This window comes from Pleurodeles waltl, chromosome 5 (genome assembly GCF_031143425.1).
Source record: "Pleurodeles waltl isolate 20211129_DDA chromosome 5, aPleWal1.hap1.20221129, whole genome shotgun sequence".
Lineage (NCBI taxonomy): Eukaryota > Metazoa > Chordata > Amphibia > Caudata > Salamandridae > Pleurodeles > Pleurodeles waltl.
In genome coordinates this window covers 301,398,470-301,410,870 of record NC_090444.1, presented here as the reverse complement: position 1 = coordinate 301,410,870, position 12,401 = coordinate 301,398,470, and the positions used below count along the sequence as shown (strand labels likewise).

The 12,401-nt window shown below is 44.0% G+C and overlaps 1 protein-coding gene across 1 annotated transcript in view; it reads right to left on the bottom strand.

The window, feature by feature from the left end:
• Positions 1–12,401, bottom strand: part of PPP1R21 (protein phosphatase 1 regulatory subunit 21) — a 448,835-nt gene that overhangs the window by 316,182 nt on the left and 120,252 nt on the right. Inside the window, exon 6 of the mRNA XM_069234042.1 lies at positions 2,487–2,545. Coding sequence (XP_069090143.1) covers positions 2,487–2,545 — 59 coding nt within the window. The remainder of the gene's footprint in view (positions 1–2,486; positions 2,546–12,401) is intronic.

The window sequence follows — 12,401 nt, the reverse complement described above, 5'->3', positions numbered from 1 at the left end:
AGTCGGTCTCCTCACCTTAGTGTTCCTCTGTTGTTTTTGGGCATATTCTTGGTGATCTCTTCTTCCTATCGGTCACCACCAATCCCCTTCTCCTAACGGAGCTTTCCATGGAAAAAACTGTTTTGTCCTGGAATTCCTTCTTCCTCGACTCCTGAGCTTCCCAGACTCAATGGTGTAAAAAAGAATTCAAAGATGGCAAATGTGTTGAGGGATTTCCGGTGCATACATCTGACATGAAACAAGGAAGGGTCAATGGTCGACGAGACCCAAGAAAATAAAAACTTTAAAAAAAGGAGAAATGTAGTCTTCAAGGAAACTTTCTGGAACCGACAACCAGATGGCGGAATAATGCATAGCATGTGAATTCAGAAAAGATTCTGCCTGTAAAAGTAATGTTTGTCTCTCTTGTAAAGCTCTTTGATGCTCTTGGGAAAAGTTTACAGAACACAAAACTGCAGAAATAAACTCTATTAAAGACTGAGAGGGTATTTTAGATCCTAAAATATGGCAAAGAAGCAAACAAGTGCTCTTGATGCATGTAAATAAACAACCAGGGTTCAATATCTCACATGGGCTAAACTCATCATTATCTTCTTTAAATGATATTGCCCTGATGATGAGAGGATAATTTTGAAGCAAGAGGAAATTCACCATCCAAAGTTTTAATAAGGTGTTTTATTTCTGGTCATTTTCTGAGGAGAATGAGAAATTTACATATGCTGGTACCAGATATGTTTAATCAGATGAGAGGATGTTATACCTTTTGTTCAGCGGACATGTGTTAGCCAATAAGCTATTTCATACCTCAAGTAAAATCCCTGTGTCTTTTCTCTCTGTACATACTATATATTCGCATCGCTATAACAGTCACTAAAGTTATGTACGTGCGCTATTTGTACTCCATCAATGAATTGTAATGTGAGGAATCTTCGAGCGTGTCTCTGTTGTGGGGACTGTAAAAACAAAAAAAGCAAATGGGGGTGGGGTGCCTGAGGGGTGTTGGGGACTCCACCATACACCCTTAAACATATTACATAGAAATTCCCTAAACATAAATATTAAAGTGATAGTTATAGCTAAGAATGGAAATAATGACTTACTTTACATTAAAAAAAGCTACGAAGTTCACTGAAAAATACAAAGGTTAAAGGGATGTTATAGTTAGGTAAAATATAAGTTAAAGCCTAACGTTGTAATCTAAAGAAAACACGGAAATTCACTTGCTATTATTTTCCCAAGTAACTATAATTTGTGCCCTAGGGTAACCATAACTTGCACCCTCACAATGCACTGCTTGCACCCTAATATACTACATCACTCATGCATGTTCAGTGACTGCAATCACAACATTATTAACCACTTCTCACATGACATCATTGATAAAAACACTGCCTGGTGGGTGCAAGAGTTCCAGTTTCTTCAACCACGAGTTCGAGTAACTTGAGATAACCATAACTGGTGAATATGAGTGGTTCTGTGCGACGGCTCTGGGAGGGAGTCCCCCTCTTAATATTAAATATTGGCCCAGAGGGAGTGGGTCCTATGCAAAGCTTGGGAAAGGGGGCCACATATCTCTTTCCCATTATATAAATTCAGGCCCCCCCAAGGGATGGGGACCCAGAGCCTCACAAAGGCTTGGGGGTGGGGCCCCCCATGCCTCCATCTCCAAAAATAACTATACACCACACCCTCCAGGCCCTGGCCCACCCTGGTGGGAAGAGGATTAAAAAAATTGGAAACTATAGCATTTTTTTCTAATCATTGACTATTAAAAAACAAAACGTGTTTTTTTTGCATCTGGGGCAGGGATATCCCTACGCTGCCCCACCATATTTTTTTCACACTTCGTATCAGGAGACTGGACTGAGTCCCTGAGTCCTCAAATGGCTGCCATTACATCTTTGTTGATGTGAAGGCAGCCAATCAGACCTGATCTCAAGATCTGTTGGCTACGCAGATCCTCCTTCGCGTACAATATCTATATCTTTTGAGCCTTCATTTCTCAAAAACTACTGAATGGATTTACACCAAGTCACAAAAAGTCTGCTTTCTGGACCAAGATCTGAATTTATTTTTGATACACATATACAGAGATATTACCAAGATTATTTGAGGTGGGGGTGTGTGTGTATCTGCATGCATGTGTCTTCAAAAATGTTTCCTTTAATTTTCAATGTATCAGAATTTCTTAATATTGTATTTCCTTAAAACTGGTTTTCCATGATTTGCTCTTCTCCAAAGTGGTCTTCTCAGTTTTAGTTTTCCATTAATTCACATATATCAGTAGTTGGTACATCTTTGTCCCAGAAACAACAATGCCAAGATTTGCTAAACATTTTCTAGATCTACCCTGAGATACTTGATGGGTTCAACATGCGGAATCTGCAAAGAGTGCTAATTAAAAGGAATGCTTCTAGCATGAGCCTTTCTGGTTTATACCACTCAATATCAGTTAGAGAGTCATCATTAAAACAATCAAGACATACCATTCTTCTGTCCGATGCCGGCAATCTTTGGCTTCTCTTTCAAGGGTCTGAGATTTTACCTAAGACAATAACAAAACTATGTGAAATATGCATATAAGAGATATTCAAGTAGATAATGTCTAACAACACCTTGCATTCCAGCTGAAAAACATTTACACAGTACTGAAAGCAATAACTCAGCACCGCTTAACATGATACTTCTTATATGGAAGGTCTCTGAAATTTCTGAAGTATATTATTAATAATAATAAAAGTAGTAATTATAATGATAATAATAACCACATCAATAACTATCACAACAATAAAAGTAAAAGTAATTTTATTTGATCGGACAGCTGACCACAAACATACTGAACCTCAAATGAGTATAAGAATAGAAAAAACATATTTCATTATTTTAGGATTATTGTGTCAAATAGAACAATAAAAACATGGCTAAAAAACAAAACTTTCATAAAAGTTGATTTTGTCACTCAATTCATAAAAAGATTTGTTTCTCCTTTTGACTGAGCTTAAAAATAATATAGCAACAAGGGTATTCATTTTTCTCCCTATTATGTGTCTTGTGCTCACTATATATATATACACACAGAAAAACCAGGAGATTAAAAATAAACTATTAAACAAAATTATATTCATAATTGGTCAAACATGATAAATAGTTACTTGTGAAAGGGGTACGACAAGCAGAAGTTGCAAATCGTTGCATAGCAAACCCCCATCAACATGAAGCAACATAAATATTAAATCACTCTTAATATGAACAAGCCAAAACCCTAAAACAGCAGGCTAGTTCGAGGGGCCCCAAATCTATAGGGAGGTGTATAGGTCTCCAGGGCAAAATGCATCATCTGCTGAGTGAGACAATAGGAGATTACATCAAGGCTGTGAGCTGCTAGTGGACAGCACAAAAGTGGGTTGAATATTCAGTGACTGTAGGTCTTGGAGACGCGACAAAAATGCACCCACTGCACTTGAGTTGAATTAGGAGTAATTGTTGTGCATGTTTACATTTCCACTAGTCCTCTCTCAATATATCACAGAGTGGCTAGAAGAGAATTGCTTAAAAGATTCTGCCACTGAACTGAATCTTCTTCATTTATGCAGAACAGCAAGTTTTCAAGAGGAGAGAATCATCAGCTGAGGTGATCCTCCGCCATGCCTATGGTTTATTTACTAAAGCATTCTTTTTTTTAGTATTTTATCAACCTAAACTTTCAAAGGAGATTTACAGGGAAACGCCCTGAAGGCCGACTCCGGAACAACAAAGTTGTGGGCAACGAAAGCGGAACTACGCTTTCCTTAACCACGACTTCGTTGTTTTGTGCCTTAACCACGCATGTGCTGAACAACGCACATGCGTGGTTAAGGCACAAACAAGGGAGTCGGCTGAGGAGGATGATGCGACAAGTCAGGTAAGTGGGGTGGGAGTGAGGGGTTCGGGTTTTAGTTTTGGGGGTGGGGGGTCGTTTTTTTTGTTTTTTTGTTTTAGGGGCAGGGGTGGGGTTTTAGTTTTAGGGGCGGGGTGGGGGTCAGGGTATTTTTAGTTTTAGGGGCGGGGTTGGGGTTTTAGTTTTAGGGACAGGGGTGGGGGGGTCGGGGTATTTTTAGTTTTAGGTGCGGGGTTGGGGTTTTAGTTTTAGGGGTGGGGGGTCAGGGTATTTTTAGTTTTGGGGGCGAGGGTGGGGGGTTGGTGTTTTAGTTTTAGGGGAAGGGGCGGGGTGGGGAGTTGGGTCAGGTAAGAGGGGCGGGGTCAGGGTATTTTTAGTTTTAGGGGTGGGGGGTCGGGTCAGGTAAGAGGGGGTGGGGGGGGGGTCGGGGTATTTTTAGTTTTAGGGGCGGGTGTGGTGTTGGGGTATTTTTAGTTTTAGGGGCAGGGGTGGGGGGGTTGGGGTTTTAGGGGCGGGGTATTTTTAGTTTTGGGGGCCGGATGTGGGATTTTAGTTTTAGGGGCAGGGTTGGGGTGGTTTTAGGGGTGGGGGTTGGGGTAGTTTAGGTTTTAGGGATGGGGTGGGGGTTGGGGTTGTTTTAGGGCTGGGGTGGTTTTAGGGGTGGGGGTTGGGGTAGCTTAGGTTTTAGGGATGGGGTGGGGGTGGTTTTAGGTGTGGGGGTTGGGGTGGTTTTAGGTTTTAGGGGTGGGTTGGGGGGGGGTCGGGTAATTTTAGGGGCGGGTTGGGGGGGTTTAGGGGCACGGTGGGGTGCTCAGAGTAGTATTAGGGGTGGGGTGGGGGTTGGGGTTGTTTTAGGTTTGGGGGTAGTGTGGGGGTTGCAGTAGTTTTAGGGGCAAGGGTGGGGGGTTGGTGTGGTTTTGGGAGGGAGGGGGGGTCGTGGTAATTTTTAGGGGTGGGGGGCCAAGGAGGACGCATGCTGGAACAATGCATGCCTATCACTAATGCCTTTACCAGGAATGCCTTAACAACGAAAAATCGTTGTTAAGGCATTCGCGGTAAAGGCATTAGTGGTAACAACAAGGTTGTTGTTCCGACCTTGTTGTTCAGGCATGCGTTGTTCCGGCAGGCGTGGTTCCGACATACCTTCAGATGTACAACCATCTGGAATATGTTATTTTCCTTTGCACATAATTCTAATACAGATCCATTCACACCTCTCTACCACCATCATCGCCTCGACTAGTAAAGGCACATAATGTAAACCATCTTTCATATAACTTAACATTTATTACTTATTACCTCCTCTTCCCCTTCCAAGTCCTTACCTAAGCAGTGAATGTGCTTATTCACCACATACTGCTCACAAATTCATTGAGCTCTTCTCTATTTCTGTTACAAATATAGGAAAATATCCGTAAAACCCTAATCTCCTCACAGTACTTCTTGTTTTTGTGTGCCCTTGTTACTTTCGAAGGGCTGTTTAGAAGTCTGTTAGGGTGGGTCCTTTTCTCGGAGGGTGCTGTGGCCCCTGGGCCAATATGTCCTTGGATAAGGTAGGAACTTAGAATTTATTTGTGATACTGGAAGGATGCCTGTCCTTTCTTGGATTTGGGGGGCTATGTAGCCAGATTTCGCCTTCTGCAGGCTGCTAGCGGTGCCATTCTGAAGGGAGGAAGCTTAATGCCTGCACTGGCCCTGTGGTTTTTATCTGTATCTAGTATATGAGGCTTCAGTTGGCGCTGTTTCTAATGCTTCCTATCTTTGAGTGGCCGGAGCCACTGAACAACAGTTACATGGCTTAAGAGGGCACCACTGTTTCATTTCCATACTGTAGGCGAACATGCCGGCACCATGCCCTTTATTTAAGGCGGGCCATTTTGCGATTTCCACCACTTTCTTGTTGGTAAGCAGCTGCACAGGGCACCACTTGCTAATATTATTCAAATTAAGGATAAGAGAGTCACGTATGGCCCAGTGATTACGGTACTAGACTCTCAAGTGAAGGTTAAGCATCTTAGTCTTGATGTTTTCATGGTCATGTGTTCCTATAGGGTCTGGAGCATTACAAACAGTTTCAATAACCAGGATAAAAGTACATTTTCAAAAAAAGAAAGAGAAAAGCAAAGAGAAGTTAGAAGGACTGGGTCTAGTGACTGCAGAGGCACTACCTTTTTATTCTGAGTTAAAATCTTAGATGGTGTCAGACCTCATCTTTGTATTAAGACAACTTTGTGTGAGTTGCTCACCTTGATCTTTCTACACTGGAGCCAGCGTCTTTTGTTTTTCTCCTGCATACTCCTAATGTAGACTTCTCCACATGGAGGACCCTCTTTGAGCTGTTTTTTAGTAGACTGCTGGGTTTGCTTGAGTATTTGCCTGACCTGGAGTGTGTTTGATCAGGCAGTCTAGAGGACATTCTCTTGATAACCTAGAGTCGTACTTAAGGGAGTTTCTGGTTTGTGATTTAGGTAGCTTAACTGCTTGCTGTTAACATAAGGAAACACATTTAAGAAAGAACAGCATGCCTCTCAATCTGAGGAGAGATATTCACAGGTGATCAAGAGTTTGATCTAGAGCCCACGGTGCTAAATCTCTTCCTTTCTGTCAAAGATCTACAGCAAAAGGTGAGATCCTTATCTGACACATCCGATCGTCACTGCAGGAAATATTCTTCTCCAGTGGCTCTCATAGATCAACAGAAAACTGGCTTCTCTGTATCTTCTCCTTTCTCCTTGACTGCTCTTTCTATTAAGAGGGGGAGGCAAGTTTTTCCAAGAATTCTGTCCAGATAGGGATATTTGTTATGAAGAAGGTGACTTAGTTCTCTTCTAATCTACAGCTGCCTAGGGAGGTAGATCAACCGAGCACGAGCAGAGAATGGTTTATGGAGTTCCAAAAGCCCTCAATTAATAAAGTACCACTGATTTTGGCTATTCAAAATCTCTTACAGCATGAATGGTAGGACCTTAACAAGGTGTTAGTCCCAAAATTCATGGGAGGCGTTATTCTTTGGTAAGGGAGAAACTGAAGCAACCTCAATCAAAAATAGGAGATTGTCTCTTATCAAATTTGGCGGGTAAACCTTACCTTCTCTCTGAATATTTTGTTGTTTCAGACTCAGTGGACTCTGAAGAGAACTGACGCTGGCCGTATTCTAGTAATGAAAGCAGCCTTAATCTAACAATGAGTGGAGATCTTCAGGGTGTTTGCATCTAAATCTCTAGTTAAAAACTTTTAAACTTTATTCTATTGCAGTGGTCTCAACCTGTCGCCAGGAGGCCCCTGGCGGTCCACAAAGCCTCCTCAGGTTGTCCATGACTGCTTAGAAGATTAAATAATATTAAAAGATTAATAAAGTGGCTAACTGTACAATTGGAAATGTTAAAACATACTGTAAATGTGAAGGAATTTGAAATTGGAGGCTAAACATTAAATGAGTATTCTCAGATTGATTCCTGGGAGCAGTGCAGATGCATCAAACAGAATAAAGTATGGATGATCTGTGGCTTCAACTGAATTCAGAAAAGCTCCTATCTGCCTATTAAATTTTAATTTTCTCTCATTTTTGTTTGCAAAGTAAATAAAATGTGTTATTATTTGTGTATGTGTTTGATGAATGCTTGCTTCTGTATTTTTTGCGTATTGTTTTGCTTTTCAAATTGACAGTATTTATGCTGAGGAACTCAGCTTCTAAAAATGACTCAGTGGGAGTCCCTGGATTCCAATAATGATTCGGGGTTGTCCTGGGGTTCCAGTAATGATAAAGCAGGGGGTCCATAGAAGTCAAAAGGTTGGGATTCATTCAGGAGGAATAAGATTGTTTCCAGCTTCTGGTGAGAATGAAGATTCAGATCCAGTTTTTATCCTATATAATGTTTGACAACCTGAAGCAATGGCTTCTGCTGGTCCAGTTGCAGCAAGACACACCTACATCATAGAAACAGGAAGGTGGAGGCTGCTTAGTAAAATTGTTTGCTAAGAATGCCTTAACGTGGGTAGTAAATGTTTTGGAGAAGACTTGGAGGACTTTTTTAAGAGCCAAAAGTATGTGCAATCTTTCTGTTAGAAACAGAGGGACGGGAAGAATTGAAGGAAAAGATCAGACCACCAAAGGACAAGGAAAACTTACTTTTTTCAGAACAGAAGCAGGTTAGAGCCTGAATGATCTTGCACAGCTTCTGCCACTTGTCAGCCGGTTGAGACAGGCAACTCGAAACAAGGATCCTGATCATGGCAGGACTTCTACCACTTCAGTAGGAGGCCGCCTACGACCAGTCAGACAGAAGGCTCTGAGAGACAGTATTTCCATTCTACTAGAGAAGGACATCCTCCCAGTGAATCTGGAAGAGAGGGTCCTTGGATGTTATTCCAGAGTTTTCTTAGTGCGGAAGGCCTCAGGCGATTAAAGAATGATCATAGACCTGAGGTTCCTGAACAGGTATATCCCTACTACTCAGTTCAAGATGAACACAGACCAACAGGTCATCCCTCTCACCTCCTATGGTGATTTTCTTACAAAGTTAATCCTGGAAGAAGCATATCTGAATATACCGATAGCACCAAAACAATAGAGATTCCAGAGATTTGGTGATGAGAACAAACACTAGAAATTCTAGGTGTGACCCGTTTTGGGCTACAGACCGTACCCGCAGTTTTTCTTGCTCCTATTTTGGGCCTTCTTCGTGCCCAGGGGGTCATAGTCCATCCATAACTGGACGATCTCTTAATCCAGTGTCTTTCATGCTGTTGATCTTTGAAGGATACAGAAACAATTGTCCAGACCCTGCAGAGATTTGGGTTTCTGGTGAACTGGTAGAAGTCACACTTCAATCCATCTCGGAGGTTAGAATATATAAGGGCAGTATTTGACACAACTCGGGTATTATAGGTGTTGCAGGAGTCCAAGAAAAAAGGCTCAGAAGCCTCCCACAGCATATGTTGATGGAATCAGAAGCATCAGCAAGAGAGTGGCTTGAAATCCAGAGGAATATGGTGATTGGTATTATTTTCCTGAACACTGTTTAGTCTCACGTTTATCATCCATAGAAAATTCTTCTATTTCTTTACAGGAAGCAAATCTGAGCATCGTTCCATGGGCACAACTACATTTGGGACTGGTGGTGGTTACAGATTCTCAGTCACCGTTTCCTTCTCAAGGGGCACTATGAACATCTAATCCTTAGGACTCCTGTGATTTGAGAGAGTCCTGCTTGATGATTAACTCACTCCATATTGAACAAGGGGACCGGACCTTCTTTGTTCACCCCAATTCAGTAGTGCAAGGTATGTATGGATGTCAGCAGCACCGGATGGAGTGCTCCTCCAGCAGACCAGAAAGCACAGGGTCTCTGGGAGGAGTCAGAAGAAGGGAGATCTTTCAACTGGAAGTAGCTAATGGTGGTCCGGAGAGCAATAATGTTTTTTTGCTGCTAATAAGGGGACGAACACTAGTAATACGCACGGACAATATGATAGCAATGTCCTACATAACCCATTTGTTGGGACAGGTTCCCCTTCCCTGACTCAGATTGTTTATCAAATGTGCTCTTGGACCACACACAATCTGATGAGTCGTATATTAACATACACCAGGAGGGCTCAGAGCACCCAAACAGACTGGCTAAGCATGGTATTTTCAAGTTCATAGGATTTTGTCCTGGCCCCTGCAATCTTCCAGAAGATATGCAGGTGTTGGGGAGTTCCAATAATGTAACTGTCTGTTTCATGTCTGCCACTCCTCAGAACTCTCAATTCCTGTCAAGGTTCCTAGATTCAAGAGCAGTATGAATAGATGTGTGGCCGGAAGGGCTCCACTACGGTTTTCTTCCCATTCCACTAATACCAAGACTCTCAGTAAGACTCAATAAAGAGTCGACAGAGATGATCCTGGTCCTTCCCTTTTGTGCAAGGAAGACATGGTTTCCATCCCAGAGACTTCTAGCGGTGAAGCAGAAGTGAATACTGCCATCAACTTCTTTTCTCATATTTGATCCCCTAACAACCGGCACACTCATTGGCCTGCCTAAATCTGTCTGTCTGGAGGTTGACACTCATTGGCCTGTGTAGGAAGTTGGCTCTGTAGGTGCTATTTCAAAGTAAGAAATAGCATGCACAGAGTCCAAGGGTTCCCCTTAGAGGTAAGATAGTGGCAAAAAGAGATAATTCCAATGCTCTATTTTGTGGTAGTGTGGTCGAGCAGTAGGCTTATCAGAGGGTAGTGTTAAGCATTTGTTGTACACACACAGGCAATAAATGAGGAACACACACTCAAAGACTTACTCCAGGCCAATAGGTTTTTATATAAAAAAATATATTTTCTTAGTTTATTTTAAGAACCACAGGTTCAAGATTTACAAGTAATACTTCAAATGAGAGGTATTTCACTTAGGAACTTTAGGAACTGTGAATTAGTAAAATAGCATATACAGTTTTCACACAAATGGCAATAAGCTATTTTAAGATTAGACAGTGCAATTTTCAACTGTTCCTGGGGGAGGTAAGTGTTTGTTAGTTTTGCAGGTAAGTAAACCACCTACAGGGTTCAAAGTTGGGTCCAAAGTAGCCCACCGTTGGGGGTTCAGGGCGACCCCAAAGTTACCACACCAGCAGCTCAGGGCCGGTCAGGTGCAGAGGTCAAAGTGGTGCCCAAAACACATAGGCTTCAATGGAGAAGAGGGGTGCCCCGGTTCCAGTCTGCCAGCAGGTAGGTACCCGCGACTTCGGAGGGCAGACCAGGGGGGTTTTGTAGGGCACTGGGGGGGTACAAGTCAGCACAAAAAGTACACCCTCAGCCGCACGGGCGGCCAGGTGCAGAGTGCAAACAGGCGTCAGGTTTGCAATGGAGTTCAATGGGAGACCCAGGGGTCTCTTCAGCGAAGCAGGCAGGCAAGGGGGAGCTCCTTGGGGTAGCCACCACCTGGGCAAGGGAGAGGGCCACCTGGGGGTCGCTTCTGCACTGGAGGTCGGATCCTTCAGGTCCTGGGGGCTGCGGGTGCAGTGTCTTTACCAGGTGTCAGGTTCTTAGAAGCAGGCAGTCGGGTCAGGGGGAGCCTCTGGATTCCCTCTGCAGGCGTCGCTGAGTGGGGCACGGGGGGTCAACTCTGGCTACTCACAGGGTCGCAGTTACCCGAGAGTCCTCCCTGTAGTGTTGTTTCTCCGCAGGTCGAGCCGGGGGCGTCGGGTGCAGAGTGCAAAGTCTCACGCTTCCGGCGGGAAACGTGTTGTCTTTAAAAGTTGCTTCTTTGTTGCAAAGATGTTTCTTCTTTGGAGTAGAGCAGCTGTCCTCGGAAGTTCTTGGGCCTTTTAGATGCAGGGTAGTCCTCTGAGGCTTCAGAGGTCGCTGGACCCTGTGTAACGTGTCGCTGTTGCAGTTTTTCTTGAAGTGGGGAGACAGGCCGGTAGGGCTGGGGCCAAAGCAGTTGGTGTCTCCGTCTTCTCTGCAGGGCTTTCAGGTCAGCAGTCCTTCTTCATCTTCAGGTTGCAGGAATCTATCTTGCTTGGTTCTGGGAGCCCCTAAATACTCAATTTAGGGGTGTGTTTAGGTCTGGGAGGGCAGTAGCCAATGGCTACTGTCCTTGAGGGTGGCTACACCCTCTTTGTGCCTCCTCCCTTAGGGGAGGGGGGCACATCCCTATTCCTATTGGGGGAATCTTCCAAAATCAAGATGGAGGATTTCTAAAGGCAGGGGTCACCTCAGCTCAGGACACCTTATGGGCTGTCCTGACTGGTAGGTGACTCCACCTTGTTTTTCTCATTATCTCTCCTGGACTTGCTGCCAAAAAGTGGGGGCTGTGTCCAGGGGGCGGGCATCTCCACTAGCTGGAGTGCCCTGGGGCATTGTAACACGAAGCCTGAGCCTTTGAGGCTCACTACTAGGTGTTACAGTTCCTGTGGGGGGAGGTGTGAAGCACCTCCACCCAGAGCAGGCTTTGTTTCTGTCCTCAGAGAGCACAAAGGCTCTCACCACATGGGGTCAGAAACTCTTCTCTCAGCAGCAGTCTGGCACAGACCAGTCAGTCCTGCACTGAACGATTAGGTAAAATACAGGGTGCATCTCTAAGATGCCCTCTGTGTGCATTTTTTAATAAATCCAACACTGGCATCAGTGTGGGTTTATTATTCTGAGAAGTTTGATACCAAACTTCCCAGTATTCAGTGTAGCCATTATGGAGCTGTGGAGTTAGTTTTTGACAGACTCCCAGACCATATACTCTTATGGCTACCCTGCACTTACAATGTCTAAGGTCTTGCTTAGACACTGTAGGGGCATAGTGCTCATGCACATATGCCCTCACCTGTGGTATAGTGCACCCTGCCTTAGGGCTGTAAGGCCTGCTAGATGGGTGCCTTACCTATGCCACAGGCAGTGTGAGGTTGGCATGGCACCCTGAGGGGAGTGCAATGTCGACTTAGTCATTTTCTCCCCACCAGCACACACAAGCTGGCAAGCAGTGTGTCTGTGCTGAGTGAGGGGTCCCTAGGGTGGCATAAGACATGCTGCAGCCCTTAGAGACCTTCCCTGGCA